Source organism: Crotalus tigris, unplaced genomic scaffold, assembly GCF_016545835.1.
Source record: "Crotalus tigris isolate CLP2741 ecotype Arizona unplaced genomic scaffold, ASM1654583v1 scf7180000017690.20705106771:4171800, whole genome shotgun sequence".
NCBI lineage: Eukaryota > Metazoa > Chordata > Lepidosauria > Squamata > Viperidae > Crotalus > Crotalus tigris.
In genome coordinates, this window is record NW_024096569.1 from 2,204,544 (window position 1) to 2,226,585 (window position 22,042).

General features: G+C 46.2%; 1 protein-coding gene across 1 annotated transcript; it reads left to right on the plus strand.

Moving 5' to 3' along the window:
• Positions 1-763: 763 nt before the first annotated feature.
• On the plus strand, positions 764-18,603 carry VAMP2 (vesicle associated membrane protein 2). The gene is made up of 5 exons (XM_039338010.1): positions 764-878; positions 11,478-11,598; positions 13,145-13,303; positions 16,136-16,187; positions 16,789-18,603. Coding segments are annotated over exons 1-5 (351 nt in total). The 5' UTR covers positions 764-876; the 3' UTR covers positions 16,806-18,603.
• Positions 18,604-22,042: the final 3,439 nt, after the last annotated feature.

A 22,042-nucleotide genomic window follows, 5' to 3' on the forward strand; every position in this document is an offset into this window, starting at 1 on the left:
AATAGGAATTAATGTAGTCCTTGACTTACAGCCCGTTCGTTTAGTCACTGCTCGGAGTTACGACTGCTGAAACAAGTGACTTATGACTGTTTCTCCCGGCATCCTGCTGATCACATAATCAAAATAGGTTGCTTGGCAACTGATTCATATTTATGATGGTTGCAATATCCCAGGGTTGTGTGATCCCCTTTTAGAATAGAATAGAGCTGGAAGGGACCTTGGAGATCTTCTAGTCCAGCCCCCTACTCAAGCAGGAGAAACTATACCATTTCGATTAATCAATCAATGAATCAATCAGAATAGAGCTAGAAGGGACCTTGGAGGTCTTCTAGTCCAGCCCCCTGCTCAAGCAGGAGAACCTATATCATTTCAATTAATAAGAATAGAGTTGGAAGGGACCTTGGAGGTCTTCTAGTCCAGCCCCCTGCTCAAGCAGGAGAACTTATACCATTTCAATGAATGAATCAATGAGAATAGAGCTGGAAGGGACCTGGGAGGTCTTCTAGTCCAGCCCCCTGCTCAAGCAGGAGAACCTATACCATTTCAGACAATGACGGTTTTTTTTTTTCTCCCCCCCCCCCTCCACTTGGGAGGCTGCTGCCACGTTTGGAGTAGATTTTATGGAAATTTTAGGGTGTTTTTCCTTTGTTTCTCCCCTCAGAAAAGGAGTGAGAAGGAGCCCCACCAAGATGGCGGCCTCCTCCTTCTCCCTCCTCCTCCTCTCCTTCCCCCGCCCCTCTCTGAAATACCCGGATGTGACAGCTCGGCCGCCATTTTGCTGCCTCTGCCGAAGCGAGCAGCTTCATTCGGGGAGCGCGAGCCTCGCCGCCGCCGCCGCCACTGTCCGCCCGCCAGCCACAGCCAGCGTCCTCCGAGATGTAAGTAGCGCCCGATGCAAGGCGGGCGCCGGCGTGCAATGCTCCCCGGCTTGCATAACGGCAGGTGCACGCAAGAGCGCGGGGGATTCTCTCCGCCGCGCGGCTCAGCCGCCCACCCGCAATGGTGGAGGGGAGAGTCGCGTGGGTTTTTTTTGTGTGTGTGTTTTTTTCCTAAACGGAGAAGGGTCGTTGCAAGGAGACCAACGGCGTGCACGGCTGCCCGGCTTGCATTGGACTAGGTGCATAGGCGAGCGGCTCTCCCTCCCACGCATTTTTCTGTTTTTGGCCTGCGGGGGGGGCTTTTGGTGAAGGGCGTGAATGGGGAGGGGGCTAGCGAGAGATAAATACATAAAGCAACCTTGCTGCCCCCCTTTTTTTGGATGCAATTTGCTGCCTCCTTCTTGCTCTCTTGTTTCCCCCCCCATCCAATAATCTAGGGTGATGAAAGCGGGAGGGGTTTGGATCTAAGGGGGGGCTGCTGCTGCCTTCATGCACCCCCTCCCCAAAGAAAAAACACAAGGGGGGGACATGGCTTTAAGCGCTCTCTTTCCCCCTCCCGCCGGATCGCCGTCGCAAAAAACGGGCGCCCCCAATGAATAAACAGCTGCACCCCTAAAATGGAGGGTTCTTTTAAACACCCCTTCCCCCCCAAAAAAGAATCTCGAAAACTGGAGAGATGACCCTCTCCAACGCCCCCCACCCGCCTGGGGTGAAGAAAAGAAAAAAAACCCTACAGGTACTATTGCATTTTTTAAAAAAACATTATTTATTCCTTCCCAGGAATCAATGAGGTCATCTTGCACGCTCCTTGTTCCCTTTTGCAAACGTGCAAAAAGAGGCGGGGGCTAGAAAGGGGAGCGGGGGGGGGGAAAGGCGATGCTGCCTTTTGAATGCAAAATGTCTTATTTTTGCGTTTAAGGTTTTTAGAGGCCCCCTCCACCTCCCGCCTTTGATCTAGGGTGGAGCCATGCAATTTAATTGCACCCCTCCCGTTTTAAGACACATGTGTATACATGCATGCATGCATGCATGCATTTATATATGGAAGGTCATCTGGCTCTCATTTGCTCATCGGGACCTGCCCAGCAACACCCCCCCCCAAAAGGGTGGAGAGAATCAAAAGCAGGAAAAAAAAAAGCAGTATTTACTTCCCCCGCCCTATTTTGCATACAGGTGGGAAGTGGGTGTGTTATTTGGGGGGGGCTGTAAAAATGTCTTTTCTTCCCCCCCCCCCCAATGGCAAATGGTGAAAATTTGGGGGGGGGAGTATATACATTTGCAATAAGACCTCTGTTTCGAGCTGCCAAAAAAACTGATGTGAAAGGAAGGGGCACCAAGAGGTGATTTTTTTATTATTATTTTAATTTTGGGGTGGTGCCTCTTTAAGACAGTCGCATCCTCCCCTTTTGGAGTATTTTTAGATTTTGCAAATGGGCAGATGGAGGATGCTAAAAATATCAACCCCCCCCCTTTTTTTTTTTTTTCTTTCCCCCAGGGCTATGGTTTTCCACGCACCCTTTGTGGTGGATGCAGTTGTTTGTCTGTTTATTTTCCTGGGTGTTGGGTGGATGGGTGGGATGACATCCGTCCTGTTTGGGCTTCTCAATACCCCCCCCCCCTCCTGCTAGGTGAGAGTGCTCCTTTAAGGATGCCAAAAAGAAAAAAAAACTAGAATTTCAAAAGGGATGAAGGAGCATTAGTGGGAGTGGCTGGGGAGTGGGTGATGGGTAGAGGGGTGCTGCAGAAAAAAAAATAAAAATAATAAGTGCAGGGAAAAGTAGAGGGGGGGCAAATTAGCTGGGAATGACAGCTTTTAACATCTGGATGGCACCAAATTGGCGATTGGAGAGGAAGTGGGAGAGCAGAGAAGCCATATTTTATTGGTGCTCGGGGTGGACTTCAACTCCCAGAATTCCCCAGCCAGCAATTATGGGAATTGAAATCCACCCGTCTTAAAAAATAGCCTTGATTGAAAATGGCAGGCTTGGGAGGCAGAATAAAACAGGAATGCTCCTTTTAAAGTATCTAAAGATGCTCCTGGGATCGTGCAGAGTGCCGCCGTGTCGTTCTCGGAGGTCTGGTGGGGGGGGGAAGCCACAGACCTCGTGGGAAATGGCTATTCCACAATTACAATCCGGAACAGAAGCCTCGCTGCAAATTAAGCTGCTTTTTGACCGTTTGAATACAAGGCAAATAAAAAAAAAAAGCCCAAATCTGACAACATCTGTGATTATCGTGGGATTTCAGGGGCCTCCAACCTCTTAATGTGTTGCGATAAACTGTTTATTATTATTATTATTATTATTATTATTATTATTATTATTATTATTATTATTATTATTATTATTTTCTAACAAGGGGATTGAATGGAAAGACTGCATGGAATAAACACCAGCGGCCTCCTGCAGGTGCTGAATCATCACGGGCAAAAAAATAAAAAAATCAGAAATATTCAATCCGTTCTCCCTCGCAATCGTATCGCAACTCCCCCTGCATTTTTTAAAGGCGGCTTTTATTCATTTTAATTCATTAAATCGATCGGCGGCCCGTCTCGCCGTCAAAAAAGGAAGCCCTAATTTCGTTTTTTTTTAAAAAAAAGAGGCATTCCATTCTTTTCTGTAATAATTGCAATTTTTTTCCTTGCAAAGAGTGGCTTTATTAGCAATTTCTCCCCGTATCCTGGCACTCTTTTTTGCACCTTCCTTCCGTGCTTCGTTCCTTGTCCATATTTTCATCCTTTGAAAAGGAAGATCTGGCACCTCCAATTGCAGAGCTCTGATTTGAGACAGCTTTATAAATAATCACAAAAAGACAGCAAAACCCTGAATTGGAGATTGAGCGTTCCGCTATAATAAAAAAAGGATGTTGTGATCTGACAGGAGGTTGAGGTTAGCTTGGCTTTCTGTGAAAAAGCCACAAAACCTTCGTTTTTCCAATCCTTTCCTTCCTCTCTTCAAAAAAAGATAATATAACCAGCTGGGAGAAAGCCACAATAATGTGATTTTTTTTTCCTCTTCCTCCTTTTGTTGGTGGGATTCGAATTCGCAATCTCCGTGGGTGGATCCGACTTAAATCTGGGCCGACAGCCGGATCTGCAGAGGGCAGAGAGGCTGATAGCGTGACCGGGCCGAACAAAGCCTCTTGTTACCAGAGCGCTCAGCCAGTGATTCTTCACAATTGTTTCTGCTTTTGTAGACAATGAGTTGCGTTCTTGGTGGGTTGTGTCATACTCACAAGGCTGGTTTGAATGGTTCGGCCTTAAACAGAATAACTGCTGGGTCAGTGTGACTCAACCTCAGTGAGTTTAAGAGGGGTGGACTTCAACTCCCAGAATTCCCCAGCCAGCTGGGAGTTGAAGTCCACCCCTCTTAAACTCACTGAGGTGCAGAAACTCTGCAAAAAAAAAAAAATTGCTCAGCCACTCACCTTGGAGAGACTCGGATAATTTTTGAGTCTTTTCTCTCTTCTTGGTCTTCTTTGTTTCTGTTTATTCCCCACTAATAATAAACATCCAGGTTTTATTTTATTATTTATTTATTTATTTTGCTTGCCACCCTTGAATGTGTGTGTTGCTTTCTCGGCAGTTGTGTTCATTGTTAAGTGGGCGATTGGGGTTGTGTCTATTTCTCTCCATAACAACAAGTGGGTATCTGAATTTATTTTTATTTTTTTATATATGTGTTTGTGTGTGGATGGATGGATGGATGGATAGATATAGAGAGCTAAAGAGATACATAGAGATATAGAGATAGATAAATAGATTAGATAGAGATAGGGATAGATATAGATAGATATAGATATAAATAGAGAGAGAGATAATAGAGATAGATATAAATAGATTAGATAGATAGAGATAGGGATAGATATAGATAGATATAGATATAAATAGAGAGAGAGATAATAGAGATAGATATAAATAGATTAGATAGATAGATAGATAGATAGATAGATAGATAGATAGATAGATAGAAGATAGGTGATAGATAGATAGATAGATAGATAGATAGATAGATAGAAGATAGGTGATAGATAGATAGATAGATAGATAGATAGATAGATAGATAGATAGATAGATAGATAGATAGATAGATAGATAGAAGATAGGTGATAATGATAGATAGATAGATAGATAGATAGATAGATAGATAGATAGATAGATAAAGATAGCTGATAATGATAGATAGACAGACAGACAGAAGACAGACAGGTAGGTAGGTAGGTAGGTAGGTTGGTTGGTTGGTTGGTTGGTTAGATAAATAGAGTGTATAGATAGATAGATAGATAGATAGATAGATAGATAGATAGATAGATAGATAGATAGATAGATAGATAGATAGATATTTTTGGTACCTATGCCTTGCTCTGGAAATATTTATGAATGAATATTTACTACCCTGAATTCACGGTTTTACAGGGTCATAAAAAGACCCTGTTTATTTGCTTATTTGTTGGTATTCTGCTTTATTATTTTTACAAATAATGCCAGGCAGGAGATATTTTCTTGGCCAACGGATGCTCTGTTCGAAGCCTGGCTTGTTATTGGCGCGTCTGCTTCTTTTTAAAATGTGGATTTTAACATGTTTCAAGCTTTTTGCCTCCTGTTTTTGGGATTGAGTGGCTGGGATTTCCCCCCCCCCTTTTTTTTTCTTTTTCTTTTTTGCATGCTCAAGGGAGCCACAACGAGCAGCAGTAAATAGATTTATATCCTAATATATATTTAGCCCTCACATCGTCAATAAAATTAAGAATGACTGTAAATAGACTGCCAGTTCTTGAATATAAATGGGAGGTTTCTGGCTGTTCAATGCAGAGCCCCCTATCGGTATAAAGACAGATAGATAGATAGATAGATAGATAGATAGATAGATAGATAGATAGATAGATAGATAGATAGATAGATAGATAGACAGATAGACAGACAGACAGACAGACAGACAGACAGACAGAGGTAGAGGTAGAGGTAGAGGTAGAGGTAGAGGTAGAGATAGAGATATATATTTGATCGTGATTTCCTAACCTGGTTACTTCTGGCAATTTCATTCCACAGCCTGGGAAAAGAGCTGGTTTATTTGACAATGGAAGGATGGTGCTTCAGGTGCATTGAACTAAACTAGTGGGTCTCCATCTCTGAGGGGGTTTAAGAAGAGGCTGGACAGTCATTTATCTGAGATGTTTTCCTGCTTGAGCAGGGGGCTGGACTAGAAGACCTCCAGGGTCCCTTCCAGCTTCTATTCTATTCTATTCTATTCTATTCTATTCTATTCTATTCTATTCTATTCTATTCTATTCTGTTATTCTATTCCTATTCTATTCTGCTCTGTTTCTCATTCTGTTCTGTTCTATATTCTATTCTATTCCATTCCATTCCTCTATTCTATTCCTATTCCTATTCTATTCTGCTCTACTTCCTATTCTATTCTATTCCCTTCCATTCCTCTATTCTGTTCTGTTCTGTTCTATTCTATTCTATTCTATTCTATTCTGTATTTTATTATTCTATTCTATTCTGTATTTTATTATTCTATTCTATTTTGTATTTTATTATTCTATTCTATTCTATTCTATTCTATTCTATTCTATTCTATTCTATTCTATTCTATTCTATATTTTTATTATTCTGTTCTATTCCATTCCACTCCACCCCACCTCACCCCACCCCATCCTCGGTTTGCATAATGAGGACTAGTAACTTGAGCAGTTTTTACAAAAGAGGAGATAGCTTTGCAAGCGGCCGGGATTTAAATGCTTAAATTCTCTGCCTTGCTTTCGGCTTCCTAGCAAGCCCTTGGTAGCATCTGGAAGGGTTGGTCCGGATGGTGTTGCTTATCAGCGGAGCGATGTCCGTGCGTGTCTCGGGATCAAAGCTGTCGGCGATGTCACGGTGGGGACCTCGTGCGCCAGTCCAGCTCCGAGCATCCTTAGTCATCTTTGAACAGAAGCGTTGAAATCCTACCACGTTCCCAGAAGTGGCCACTGAGTCATCCTGTTGGTTGCAGGAAGGTTGACTGCAAACTCAACCGGAGGGGAGGGGGGGATCTGGCTCCGTCTGGGGAGGGGGGTGGCTGGAGGAAGGCAGATCATGTCTCTTTTTTGGGGGGGGTAGATTATTGGGGTGGATGGGAGGAAATCCCTACCAGCTTTTGTCCTTCTGAAAATATTAGAATGGAATGGAATGAAATAGAAATAAGGAATAGAATAGAAATAAGGAATAGAAGAGGAGTGCAGTGGAGAAGAACAGAACAGAACAGAAATTAGAATAGAAATTAGCATAGCATAGCATAGCATAGAATAGAATGTATGGAATAGAATAGAAATAGAATAGAATATATGGAATGAAGTGGAGTGGAGTGGAATGCAATAGAATAGAATAGAATAGAATAGAAATTAGAATAGCATAGCATAGCATAGCATAGAATAGAATATATGGAGTGGAATGGAACGGAACAGAACAGAACAGAATAGAATAGAATAGAATACGGAATAGAATAGAAAAATTAGAATAGCATAGCATAGAACAGAATATATGGAATAGAATAGAAATAGAATATATGGAATGAAGTGGAATGGAATAGAATAGAATGGAATAGAATAGAATACAGAATGGAATGGAATAGAATAGAATAGAATAGAATAGATATATGGAATAGAATAGAAATAGAATATATGGAATGGAGTGGAGTGGAATAGAATACGGAATGGAATAGAAGAATAGAATAGAATAGAATAGAATAGAATAGAATAGAATAGAATAGAATAGAATAGAATAGAATAGAAATTAGAATAGCATAGCATAGAATAGATTGTATGGAATAGAATAGAAATAGAATATGTGGAGTGGAGTGGAATGGAATGGAACGGAACAGAACACAACACAACACAACACAGAATGGAATGGAATGGAACAGAACAGAATAGAACCTTGGAGGTCTTCTAGTCCAGCCCCCTGCTCAAGCAGGAGAACCTATCCCAGACAATTCATTTTGGGGAGAAACCCCTGAAGTTAATTTGTTAAGAGTTGGTACATTTCCAACATCTCTCTGACTCCCCCTATCTATATTATTATCATTATTGTTGTTGTCGTCATCATCATCATTATTATTATTATGGATCATCGCACAGTCAGCCAGATGTTCAGACTGGATTTGGCATTTTGTCTACCTATTGAGTCCTTACCCAGGACCTGGGATAGGCAGAGGTGGATGTTTGATGGTATTACAGGTATCGTCGCAGGATGGAAGCAGTTCCTAGTAAGGCCGCCTTTTGCAATTGACTAATAGCGAATTTGTCAATGCCAATGGTGTTCAAGTGGTGCTCCAGTTGTTTTGGGATTGCACCCAAGGAGCCTATTACTATTGGTACTACCCTTGCTTGCTTTTGCCACAGTCTTTCTATTTCTATTTGTAGGTCTTTGTGTTTTGTTATCTTCTCCAGCTCTTTCTCTTCTATTCTGCTGTCTCCAGGCACTGCCACATCCACTCTCCAGACTTTTTTGTCTTTCTTATCAACAATTGTTAAGTCTGGGGTGTTATGTTGCAGGTGCTTGTCTGTTTGAATTCTGAAGTCCCAAAGCAGTTTAACTTTATCATTTTCTATGACTTTCTCTATTTTATGATCCCACCAGTTTTTGCTTACAGGCAAGTGATATTTTTTGCAGATCTTCCAATGCACCATTGTTGCTACTTTGTCATGCCGCTGCTTATAGTCAGTCTGTGCAATCTTCTTGCAGCAGCTTACCAGGTGGTCCACTGTTTCTTCAGCTTCTTTGCATAGGCAGCACTTACTGTCTGTTGCTGTCTTCTCAATTTTGACTTTATACGCATATTGTTGTTGTTGTTGTTGTTATTATTATTATTATTATTATTATTATTATTATTATTATTATTATTATCATCTTGATTGATGAAGTTGCTTGGATGAGCAGCGAAACATTTCAGATTAACAAATTCTGGTCCAGTTGCCACAGTTCAACCATTTAGTTATTTTTGGCCTGGATGATTGAGTGGTATTGGCTTATATTTCTGAAAACGAAGGATTTCTGAGCAGCCGTTTGGCTCTGCTAGACAGAATTCGGCTTCGGTGCTAAAAACCCGGCTGCCTTTTATGAAAGGTCAGCCAAATTCGGTGAGTCCGAATGTAACCTATTATCTATCCAATACAGCCAGTCCTCGACATACGACTGTATATAAGCCCAAAATTTCTGTTGTTAAGCGAGTTTCGCCCCATTTTTATGACATTTCTTGCCGTCATCGTTAAGCGGATTGCTGCAGTTTTGTTAAGGTAGTGACACCGTTGTTAAGTGAATCCGGCTTCCCCTCCCCCTTGACTTTGCTTGTGAGAAGGTCGTAAAAGGGGACGCCGCGACCGTCATAAATGTGAATCAGTTGGCAATCATCTGAATTTTGATCCCCTGGCCACGGGGATGCTGCAACAGTCGTAAACTGTGAAAAACGGTCGTAAGTCATTTTTTTCACTGCTGTTGGAACTTTGAACGGTCACTAAATGAACTGTCGTTAAGTGAGGACTACCAGTATAATTTTTCCCTGCGCTTCTGTGGCCCAGATTCCCCGTTCGGAAGAAGCTTCTTGGATGAGAAGTGAAACGTTTTCAAGGAAAAAAAAAAACACCAAAACCCCAAGAAACTCTAGTTGCCTTTTGGAAAAGCAGTCTCTTATTTGAGCCAGGGGTTGGACTAGATGACCTACAAGATCCCTTCCACCTCTGTTATTCTGTTATTTTCCAAGCTACGGGTAGTCCTCGCCTGAACGACCGCGACTGAACCCCCAAATTTCCATCGCCCAGGAAGACAGTCGTGAAGTGACTCGCGCTGTATTTTACGACCTTTTTCCCCCTGCCATAGTCGCTAAGTGAATCGCTGCCATCCTTAAGTGAATTGTACAGTCATAAAACGAATCCGGCTTCCCCCCCCATTGGCTTTGCTTGTTGGAAGGCTGCAAATAGTGATCAGGTGACCCTGGGACGCTGCAACCCGTCGTAATTAACGTGTCGGTTGCCAAAGGCCCACGTTTTCATCACAGGACTGTGGAAACAGACGGTCGTAAGCGCAAGGACAGGTCGTAAGTTAGTTTGTCAGCGCCCTGGAAACTTTGAACAGGCACTAAACGAATGGTCATAAGTTGAGGACTTTAACTTCCAGCTGGGGTCTTCAAAATTGGCCCTTTGATGACTTGTGGACTTCAACTCCCAGAATTCCTTAGCCAGGCACGCTGGCTGAGGAATTCTGGGAGTTGCAGTCCACAAGTCATCAAAGGGTCCTAGTTCCCTCACGCTGGCTGAGGAATTCTGGGAGTTGAAGTCCACAAGTCATCAAAAGGTCATAGTTCCCTCACGCTGGCTGAGGAATTCTGGGAGTTGAAGTCTATAAGTCATCAAAGGGTCATAGTTCCCTCACGCTGGCTGAGGAATTCTGGGAGTTGAAGTCCACAAGTCATCAAAGGACCAAGTTTGAAGACCGCTGTTCTACAGTCTGATTCCAAGCCTTTGGGGCATCTTGTCACCTAACGAAGATATTTCCAATTTTCTTTTGATCATGTAGAGATGGCTACTACTACTACTGTACTACTAATCTCGGTTTGTTAATCCCTTTCCAGGGATTAAGCGTAAAGCTGTTTTTCTTAACGCCATCCCTCTAATTACACAGCTATTCCCACGGGGCCCTTTTATACAGCTGAAACTCTCAAAGGCGAGCTAGGCCTATATATTTTGAGGAAGCGCTTCCAAAATGAGAAGAAATTTCACATTACGCCTTTAAAATGACTAGCATAAAAGAGGGGGGTTGAGGGGACGGTGGGAGAAGGCTGGGGAATTCTGGGAGTCGAAGTCCACCCATCTTAAAGCAGGCTGGCTAGGGAATTCTGGGAGTTGAAGTCCATGTTAAAGCAGGCCAGCTGGGGAATTCTGGGTGTCAAAGGCCACTTATCTTAAAGAATGCTGGCTAGGGAATTCTGGGGAGTCGAAGTCCACCATCTTAGAGCAGGCCGGCTGGGGAATTCTGGGAGTTGAAGTCCACCCATCTTAAAGCAGGCTGGCGGGGAATTCTGGGAGTCGAAGTCCGCCCATGTTAAAGCAGGCCATCTGTGGAATTCTGGGAGTCGAAGTCCACCCATCTTAAAGCAGACCGGCTAGGGAATTCTGGGAGTTGACATCTGCCTGTTTTAAAGCATAATGTCTGGGGACTTCTGGGAATTGAGGCCCCCTCATCTTAAAGCAGCCTCTCTAGAGAATTCTGGGAGTTGAAGTCCACTCATCTAGCCCCAAATTCGGGGTCTCATCAGGGATTTGAAACAGCCCTGCCTGTTCCCGTTCACAAAAAGGGTTCTGAGGACTTTCTTAGGCCTGCACCTCTCCTTCCCAACCTCACCGATGCCTAGACGGGTGGCCTTCACCTCCCAGAATCCTCAGCAGTGGCTAGCTGGCTGGGGGATTCTGGGAACTTAAGAACATTCAGGTGGGCTTTTTTGCACCTGTAGGGAAGAAGTCTTGCAAACCCACAGCCTGCCCCCTTTGTTTTTAAGCTGCCGTGTGTGTGTGTGTGTGTGTGTGTGTGTGTGTGAAAATCACACCCTCCTTGTCTTCTTTCAGGTCGGCTAATACTGCTGTACCACCTGCGGCTGCCGGAGGAGAGGCCGGGGGTCCTCCCCCCCCACCGCCCAACCTCACCAGTAACCGGAGGCTCCAGCAAACCCAGGCTCAAGTGGATGAGGTGAGGATTCTGGGAGTTGAAGTCCACGCTAGGGGAGGGGAACATGGCTCCCGAGGTTTGGAGGATAAGGTGGTGTTGGGGATATCTTGTGCCCCTATTTTTGGTGCCTTGGTTAAGGTTTGATTTCCCACCAGCATTTCCAAGACCTTCTTTGGTGATGATTTTCTCAATATTAATTACATTATTAACGTAGACCAGTGGTTCTCAACCTTTTTAATGCCGTGACCCCCCAACCGGTCGTAAGTCGAGGACTACTCAATCGGTTGTAAGTCGAGGACTACTCAACTGGTGCAGCACCGTTTGCAGAATGGGACTTTTGGCGGGCTCAGCAGGGCAGAGACAGCCTGGACAATCCCTATTGGCTTTTGAAAGCCAATAGAATTAGACTCTATTCAAGAGAGTCTATTCTATTGGCTTTCAAAAGCCAATAGAATAAAAGGGAGTAGCACAGCTAAGGAAAAGGGGCAAAAAATGGCGGACTGCGTTGTTTGGTGACCCCCGTGAAATGGTCGTTCGACCCCAAATGGGATCCCGACCCACAGGTTGAGAACCACTGACGTAGACAGCAACCCTCTCGGTTGGTTTTTGATTGACGTGAAATAAAGGCATATTCCTCAATTTACAAAGAAGTTTTGCTTTAAAAATAACCTTGCGTTCAATCTCCATAGACCGGGGTGGGTTTGGGGGGGCATAATAGGAATTGGGGTGGGCTCTGGGAGATCTACCCCCTTGTTTAGTCAGTTGTACTGTGTGTCAATCTTCTCGACTTCTGTGGGGTCCTTGGTGCCCCCTCTGAGCTTGGCGGTTTCCTTGCAGACATTTCAGGACCCGACTAGGGAACATCATCAGTGCTTTACGTTTATAGAGGACTTCCGGTTTTGCGCCCGTAGTGCATGGCCGCGGGAGAGCGGGCCTCCGCTCCCCATGGCTAGTTTCACCCTGTCAGGGCGACCCTAGATGGGTCCGAAGTCACCCTGAAGAGGTGACCGTGAAGGAAGAGGTGCCCCGTTGATCACGAAGCAACAGCGATCACTTCGTTTGATCCGGGGGAAGCCCTCCGACCCAACAGGAGAAAGGCTGGCATGAGATCAGCGTCTAGCCCAGGCTACTTGCAGCCAAAGTCCCAGAGCACGAATCTGAACATTGATGATCTGTGTGCTTGGAATTGGTGAGAATATTGATCTTCTTTCTTCTATCTACTAATTGAATCCTTGAGAAAGATCCCCAAAGCAAGAAAACCTCCGGAAGTGAAGGGAGGGGACTATATCCCCATTCCCTTACAGACGGAAGCGGCGAATTAATATTTAGGGGGAAAGAGAGATACTAAAATTCGATTTAGAAATGTTTTTTAAATGTTATTTACTCTTTCATTGTTTATCCCAGTTGGTAGTTCCTTGGTTGGGGCATTGCTTACTTCTTGGTCTCCTGTTCATCTTGGGGTTAACCCCCCGCTCTTCTCTCCGCTTTGGCACCTGGTTCGTGGTTCTTTTGCTGCCTTCCGCGACGTCTCTCACTTTCTCCCCGGCTTCTTTCTCTTTCCCTCCAGGTTGTGGACATCATGCGAGTGAACGTAGATAAGGTCCTCGAGAGAGATCAGAAGCTTTCGGAGCTGGACGACCGTGCCGATGCCCTTCAAGCCGGAGCATCCCAATTCGAAACCAGCGCCGCCAAGCTTAAGCGCAAATACTGGTGGAAGAACTTAAAGGTAGGATGGGGTGGGTGGGGGGGGGAATGACCTCCTCGCCCGAAAATCTCGTTGCCTCTTTCCCTTTAGCCAAAGGATCAACCTGACCTTGACTTCGAGACCCCTTGTAGTCTTCTCCCTCGGAAGCGCAGCCGGCATTATCCGCTGAAGACCTCTGAGGTTAAATCATACATTCAGAGCTGGAAGGGACCTTGGAGGTCATCTAGTCCAACCCTTTACTCAAGCAAGATGATGATGATGATAAAAAAGTTGGAAGGGACCTTAGAGGTCATCTACTCCAATCCCCTGCTCAGGCAGGAAACCCTATCCATTTCAGACAAATGGCTGTCCAGTCTCTTCTTAAAAACTTCCAGTGTTGGAGCCTTTACCGCTTCTGGTGGCAAGCTATTCCACTGGTTAATTGTCCTCACTGTTAGGAAGTTTCTCCTTAATTCCAAGTTCTTGGAAGCAAGCACCAGATAAGACTATTAAATTAAATAAACAGGACGCTGGACTCTTGAGTTTAAAGGACCTTGCATCACTCCTCTAGGGAATAATAGAATCGGGAGGGACCTTGGAGGTCTTCTAGTCCAACCCCCTGCTCAAGCAAGAGTCTCTAGACCAGGGGACTGGCTGAGGAATTCTGGGAGTTGAAATCCACAAGTCATCAAAGCGTCAAGTTTGAAGACCCCTGGTCTGGATCTAAGCCCGCGGTTTCATCAAAATGGCCGACTGAGGAATTTTGGCAGTTGAAGTCCACAAGTCACCAAAGGGCCAAGCTTGAAGACCCCCTGCTTGTGGACTTCAACTCCCAGAATTCCCCAGCCACAAATGCTGGCTGAGGAATTCTGGGAGTTGAAGTCCACAAGTCATCAAAGGGCCAGGTTTGATTAATTGTTCTCCCCATCGAGTTTCTCCTGGTGATGGATCAGACAGAAAATCCCCACTCGATTCTTTTAAAATTCTGTGTTTAAAAAAAAAGAAAAAAAATCTTGAAGCAATCGGAGAGAAATACGGGCGAAAAAGGAACATATTGCATGGAGCAGCACCTGTGCAGAGAAGGTTTGGAAGAAGAGATCTCAGGATGTGGTTAGATTCAAAAAGGGGAAGAGGACGTTGGTGGGAGGGAAGGGGCACGTTGGCTTTGGGCAGGAATTCTGATCTCCCTCGTGATCTCTGCAGTTACCTAGTTCTGTTTGCAATCCTGTTTCCCAAGGTGATCCGTCGGATCATCTGCATGGAATCCGGTTTCGGAAGAGGGTGAGCTTGGTGTGGACCCCACTTGAAAGCAGGCCCAGCCACAGGGTCCTGGTAGTCTTTTGGATGTACGTCATGAAAGTCTTCCGGGTTCTCTAGCAGCAGATCTCAATTGGAGCAACTTAAAGGTGGCTGGACCTCAACTCCCAGAATCCCCCAGCCAGCATATCATTTTCCTACTTCATTGCCATGCCATCCAGCCCACCTTGAAACTCCTTTTCTGAATTTAGCTTGCCCTGGGTTATTTATTTCTTTCAAATTTGCCGGCGTCAAGATATATTACGTCTACTGCATTCCCACCCTCTATTAAGAAAGTCACCCCCTTCAAAAACAATGTGATGATTGTTCTTGTCCTGTCCGTGCTGAATTCCAGAGTAAATCCTTGATGGCTGGGGAATTCTGAGAGTGGAAGAAAAGCTAATTTAGGACGCAAAAAGACTTTGATCTGAAAAGTTCTAGGAGAGGCTTTGCTTTCAACGGGAAATTGCTCCCTTGCGGTGTCAGCTGATGCAATGCAGAACTAAATAGAATTAGAGCTGGAAAGAGACTTTGGAGGTCTTCTAGTCCAGCCCCCCCTCCCCCCGCTTAAGCAGGAGAATATATACCATTTCAATTAATCAATGAATCAATCAGAATAGAGCTAGTCCAATGCACCCCCTTCCTGCTCAAGCAGGAGAACCTATACCAGGGGTAGGCCACCTTGGCTCTTTTATGACTTATGGACTTCAACTCCCAGAATTCGTGAGCCAGCCATGCTGAGGGGAAAAGGAGAGGTTTCCAAGCTGAGCCAGGCTGGCTCAGGAATTCTGGGAGTTGAAGTCCACGAGTCATGAGGGGGCCATAGTTCCCCCATGCTGGCTCAGGAATTCTGGGAGTTGAAGTCCACGAGTCATGAGTAGTTCCCCCATGCTGGCTTCTGGAGTTGAGTTCATGACCATAGTTCCCCATGCTGGCAGGAATTCTGGGAGTTGAAGTCCACGAGTCATGAGGGGGCCATAGTTCCCCCATGCTGGCTGAGGAATTCTGGGAGTTGAAGTCCACGAGTCATCAAGGGAGCCATAGTTCTTCATGATGGCTTAGGAATTCTGGGAGTTGAAGTCCACGAGTCATCAAGGGAGCCATAGTTCCCCCATGCTGGCTCAAGAATTCTGGGAGGAATTCTGGGAGTTGAAGTCCACGAGTCATCAAGGGAGCCATAGTTCCCCCATGCTGGCTCAAGAATTCTGGGAGTTGAAATCCGGAAGTCATCAAGGGAGCCATAGTTCCCCTATGCTGGCTCGGGAATTCTGGGAGTTGAAGTCCATGTCATCAAGGGAGCCATAGTTCGCCCATGCTGGCTCAGGAATTCTGGGAGTTGAAATCCACGAGTCCTAAAAGAGCCAAGGTTGCCTACCCCTGACCTATACCATCCCAGTCTTGTTTTTAAAAGCCTCCTGGGGTGGAGTGCCCACGACATCTGGTGGCAAGCCGTTCCACAGGTTAATTGTCCTCCGTGTTAGGAAGTTCCTCCTGAATTCCAGGTCGGTCCTCTCTCGGATCAGATTCCAACCTATTTAGACCGCTCACAAGCCTGTCTTTCCTTCTCTCCCACGGCAGATGATGATAATCCTGGGGGTGATATGCGCCATTATCTTGATCATCATCATTGGTGAGTGACTCTTTGCCAAAGGTGGGGCGGTGGGGGAGCAACGAGGGACAGGAAAAGGGCCTTCAGTGTGGGCTCTAAAATTTGAGCCCCATTTGGACCCAAATTATTGCAAAGCCCTTTGTTGTCATTCCTCCATTTTTGGGGGGCCAATCCTTAAGGTCGCCAACGATGGCCGACAGCATTGGTAAAAATTTGCTTTCTACTTTTCGTCCTCGGCTGGCTTAAGCGACCGTTCGAAAGTTAGCACAGCGCTGAAAAAAAGCGAATTACGCATGTCACACTTCAAAGGACCCTCGCAGCCTCTCCCGGGGGTGTGTGTGACATGATCCAAATTCCGACGCCTGGAACTGACTCATGTTTACGACGGCCGCAGCGTCCCGGGGGGCGAGTCGCGCGATCCCTTTTTGGCGACCGTCTGAGCCGGGGAGGGGGGGGCAAAGCCGGATTCCCTGACTAAAAAAAGATGATCAAAGCGGGCCAGTCACGGGAACAACCCGTTTTTTTACGACCGAACGACCATATATTATTTCCGTCGTATGTTGAGGACTCCCTGTAAAATATCTCTTTTTTTTCTCTCTCTCTCTCTCCTTTTTCTCCTCAGTTTACTTCAGCACTTAGTGGAACTTCTCCGAGACGTTTTTCCCCATCCAGGAACAGCGGCCGGGAGAGGCGCACGGGGCCAAGTCTTCCAGCGCCAGCTTCCCCTCCATACACCCCCCCTCGCCCCCCTTACCCCTCCCTCCCTCTCCCCTCCCTCCCCTCCCCGTGTGTGTGAGTGTGCGTTGCGTGTGGGTGTCTTGTAAATAGCCCGATTTGTTATTTATACCTATACATATATACATATACATATATATATATACATAAAATATATATATATTATATTATATTATATTTTGTCTGTTTGTAGATTTCTATCTAGACTTTCTATGTGTCGCGCAACCTCGGCCCTGGGTTTTCCCCCCCCTCCCCCGCCGTGTTTTTTCAGTGTCTTTGATTTTTAACAACAACCCTACGAGGACCAAGACTCGCCTGACGGATTCTGCCCTCCGTATCCCCCTTCCCCAATTCGGTGGGCTCCTGACCCCCCTTTTTTTCCCCCGGGGAAATTGCCATGCTGAGCACACCCAGCCTTGGATTGTGTTTCTCCCCCCCCCCCCCCCCAAATATTCTGGAATCTGGAAGATCCTTAGTAAGAAGCCGGCTAGTTGGGGGGGTACGAAGTTCTCCCTCTTCGGAGTCACTCCCCCGTTTTACTCTCTTCGGCCACACTGCTAGTCCTCAGCGTCTTCGCCATCTCTCCTCCCATCTTACCCTTTCTCTCCTGTCCCACCCACCCACCCCCCGGGCCTGCCGGGTGATCTCCTCTTAAACCTTTTTATTTATTAACTTGAATTCGACTTGTACTGCCAGGTTTTTTGGGGGGGGGGTTTTCCCTAAGTGTCTCAGCTCGCCTGGCGTTGGGGAGTTAGCGCCGCTGCCTCTCCCGGGGGACAGTCCCGAGTGCGAATCCTCCCCCCCCCCCCCCGCGCGCGGCGTTCTCTTTCCTTCTCTGCCTCCTCCGGACCACGGTGGGACTTTTTAACTGCCATTCACAGTCTTGTTGTAGAAACCGTTCCCCTCTCTCTCTCTCTCCCCCCCCCCGTTGTTTTGATTTTCGGAACAACGGGCGAACGACGCAACGAGCGTGTGACTCTTTTACATTCCACTCGTCCTTCTCCCAAAGGAGAGACGAGAAGACAACTTTCCCCCTCTTGTAGGACCTGTGTTTTCTTGCGATCACTGCCTCAAACCCGTAAGGAGTCGTGTGCCTGTGAGTGGGTGTGCATGCGTGGGTGTGTACGTGTGAATACAATAAGAGCAACGGAGGAGGAGGAGGAGCGGAAGGTTAGGGGGGCTCCTGCCCGTCTCCTTGCGGAAGACGCAAAAGAGCATTTGCTGAGCGGAACACAAAAATATCAGATTTGGCGACACCGGCATTCGTTGCGGCTCGTTCCCGGGACCGGGAGAGACCCTTCCCGACCGGTCCCGAGAACGAAACGAGGGCTGCGCCGTGGTTCTAATCCTGCGGTGAAGCTATAATTTATTCTTTAGGATTTCATTTATTTATTTTTGTCGACGCTGTTCTCTTTCCCGACGAAGGTGGGTTTCAAGCAGGAGACGGAAAGGGCTCGGTATGAATGGCGGTGGATAACAGACGCCCCTCCCTCCTCCTCCTCTTCCTCTTTGTGCACCCCCTCCCCAATGTTGGCCCTGTCCAAAGCTTGGCCACTTTTCAGCTTTGCAAAAAAACGTTGTCGTTGTGATCCTTGTGACGAGTGACCACCTCCTCAACCCCCCACCTCCCGTTTTCAGCACAAACTGCCATGTTTCCTGGGCCTGTTTATGACGTTGGCTACCTGTGAGGTTTTTTTTTTTTAAAAAAAGCGTTTTTGGGGGGGGGGTTACACCTGGCCTTCCCTCTTCCTCTCCCCCCCTCACTTCCTCCCCAAAAATGGAGGAAACAGCTGTATCCTGTCTGTACACAAATTTTCCCCCTGGGGCCAAGGAAATGTTTTGAAGAGGAAGAACCACCAAGACGTCTGCAAAAAACATTGGGGATACGGGGGTCCTCGGCGGGAGACCCTCCGGTCCAAATGCCCTGCTGGGGGCGGGGGAGAAAAAAAATGGATTTTGGGGCAGAAAAAGGGTCAGGAATGGGGCAGAAGCGAAAAAATGGGGAAGGTCTCCTGGCTCCTAGTTTGGGGGGACGACGGAGCGAGGAGAACTTGAACGGTTGAGTGTGGCCTTCACTTCCATCCTCAATGCTCAAGCTGGGGGGGGGGCGCTTCGGGGTGATCTGGGGAGAGAAGAATGGGGGGGGCGCACCTTGAGAAATGGAGCCCCAGGGACAGACGGGACGGGTCCTTGACGCATTGTCTTCCATATATAGTCTAGGAGAAGAGCTGTCTATGGTAGGAGGACACTGCAGTTTGCTTCTCCAAACTTATATTATTGAAAGGCAGATTGTTCGGAGGGGGGGGGAAGCTTTGCTGGGTGTTTGGAGGGGCTCCAATGTTTTTTTTTGGGGGGGAGGATTGAGCGGGATGCAAGTATTGTGAGTCAATGAACAGTTGTGGGTTGTGCGGACTTTCCCAAGGGTTCTTCCCACGTTGGCGCTGTCCGCTGTGCTGAAAAAGCAGCTTTGCAGTTGCCTTTTAATCAAAGCGGGCTCCTCGTAAAATAGTGTAAAGTGGCCTTTCCCCCCCCTCCTCCAACTTAAGCCACATTTTAAGATGGGGGGACTTCAACTCCCAGCCAGCCACTTTGACACATCCAGCCGAGATGGCTGGGGAATGCTGGGAGGTGAAGTCCACCCGTCTTTTAAGTGTGCCACGGTTGAGAAATAATTGGAATAGAGAAAGGTGTTTCTCAACCTTGACCATTTTAAGGCATGTGGACTTCAACTCCCAGAATTCCACACCCAGCATTGCTGGCTGTGGAATTGTGGGAGTTGAAGTCCACATGCCTTAAAATTTGTCAAGGTTGAGAAACACTGGTGTAAATGATTTATGGGGGGGGGCTTGGGAGGAAGGAAAGGGGTTGCCCTTCCCCAGTTGGTCAGCAGGTGTCGCTGTGGACGTGTGACTTGCCCAAGGAGATGGGAAAAGGGGAATTAAAAAAAACAACCAGAATTAAAAGGGAATAAAATTGATCCCAGCCGAAGCAGACTAGGGGCGGGAAGGACATTTCCTTGAGTAAATTGCCCAGCCAGCCCTGCTCCTCAGCAGGGGGAGAAAAAAAAGGGGGGGGGTAAGATCCAAATCTGGGATACAAGCAGGGTTTTTGACTATGCTGTGAAAAAGAAACAAACAAGAAAGAACTCATTGATGTTTGGAGAGAAAAATAAAAATAAAAACCTAACAATCAATAAATGTCCTGTGGAGAACGCCCCGAGGCTTGTCTATTTTTTTAAAAATATTTATTTCTCTTAAGTGGGTTTCTTTCGGGGCAAAGTGGGAGGGGGTCTCCCCGAAAACGGTACTATTTATCAAATGCTTCATGGGGATGGGGACGGAGTGGGTGGGGTGAGTGACCGATCAGGCCGAAAAAAAATGGATTTCTGTGCTTTTGATTTTTGCCTTCTGGAAATAAATGGGTTTTAGGGGAAATGGGCAATGGAGGTCAGCCTTGAGTTTTTCTATATAAGAGTCACAGAATAAACTTCCTTCCATCTTCCCTTTCCTTCTCCCTTTACCTCTTCTTTCCTTCCGTCCCTTTTCCCTTCTCGCTCTTTCTTTCCTTTTCTCCCTCTATCTTGAACTTTTTCCTTCCTTCATCCCTTTCCTTCCTCTCCCTTTATCCTTTCCTTCTTCCTTCCGTCTTCCCTTTCCTTCCTCCTCCCTTTACCTCTTCTTTCCTTCCATCCTTCCCTTGCTCCCTTTCCTTTTTCTCCCCTCCCTCCTCTCTTGAACTGTTTTCTTCGTTCATCCCTTTCCTTCCTCTCCTTTACCCCTTCTGTCTTCTCTTCCTCCCTTTACCTCTTCCCTCCTTCCATCTTCCCTTCCTCCCTGTACCTCTTCCCTTCCTCCCTCTTTCCTTTTCCCCTCCCTCCCACCTGTACCATGAACTTTTTCCTTCCTTCATCCCTCTCCCTTCCCTTCTCCTTCCGTCTCTCTTCGCTTCTTCCTCTTTCCTTCTTTTCCCCCTCCCTCCTCTACCTTGAACTTTCCTTCCTTCCTCCCTTTATCCCTTCCTCCTTTCCACCTCCTCTACCTTTACCTCTTTCTCCTTCCTTCCATTTAAAAGGTGTCAAAGAAAGTTGACCCAAGAATTAAATCTCGTGCCTGCTGTCAGGCGGATGAGTTCTCTTTGCAGCCAAAGGAAAACGTGGATTTGAATAGACCAGAGCAGAGAATTGGTGAAACAGACCGGCCATTTTTGCAAATGGCGAGGAGAGAGGGAAGCACGGCAGACCTCAGATCAACCAGCCAAATCTTGGGAGTGAACGCTTTGCTTTAAGGCAGTGGTTCTCAACCTTTCTAATGCCGCGACCCCATAATACAGTTCCCCATGTTGTGGTGACCCCCAACCACTTATACATCACCGGGTGCCAGGGGCGTGTCCAAAGAAAAGGGGGAAAAAATGGCGGACAGCCTTGTTTGGCGACCCCCGTGAAATGGTCGTTCAACCCCAAATGGGGTCCCGACCCACAGGTTGAGAACCACTGCTTTAAGGGGCAAGAAAGTCTTTTTTAAATTTTTTTCTGAAAACAAAACAAAAACAAAAAGGCTGTTTGTTTACCTACCTTGTGAACAACGCTGCAGTTTTCAACCCCACTGTGATCCTGACTAGCAAAAATTATTCTGATTTTTGTTGATGTGGAGAGAGAGAGACACACGCACCCCATTTTCTTAGCAATTTATTTGGAAATGACTGCTCTTGAGAAGAATTTTGCAACCTGCTGCTGATCACAGTCTAAAACCCTTGAATACCTGCCATGCAAGAATTCCTGCCCCCCCCCTCTTTTTTTTTCTGGAAATCTCAAAACCTTTCCTACGAGAAATGAAGATTAAGGAAGATTAAGGAAGATAGAAGGTGCAATTACACTAAACAATTACACTAAAAATATGATCCCTGGGTATATCCATATTTAAAACCAAGCAAATAAACGTGAGCACCATTCCTTGGTGCTCACGTTTATTTGCTTGGTTTTAAATATCTCTCTCTCTCTCTCTCTCTCTCAAAAAGGCTTGGCTTTTTGATGGCTCCATTCACACAAACCAGGTCTGAAGAGGAATAATAATAATAATAATAATAAAGTTAGAAGGGACCTTGGAGGTCATCTAGTCCAACCCCCTGCTCGGGCAGGAAACCCT

Coding starts and splice junctions, on each gene's coding strand:
- VAMP2 (XM_039338010.1), top strand. Junction 11,599..13,144: donor CCCAGGCTCAAGTGGATGAG/GTGAGGATTCTG, acceptor CTTTCCCTCCAG/GTTGTGGACATCATGCGAGT. Junction 13,304..16,135: donor ACTGGTGGAAGAACTTAAAG/GTAGGATGGGGT, acceptor CTCCCACGGCAG/ATGATGATAATCCTGGGGGT.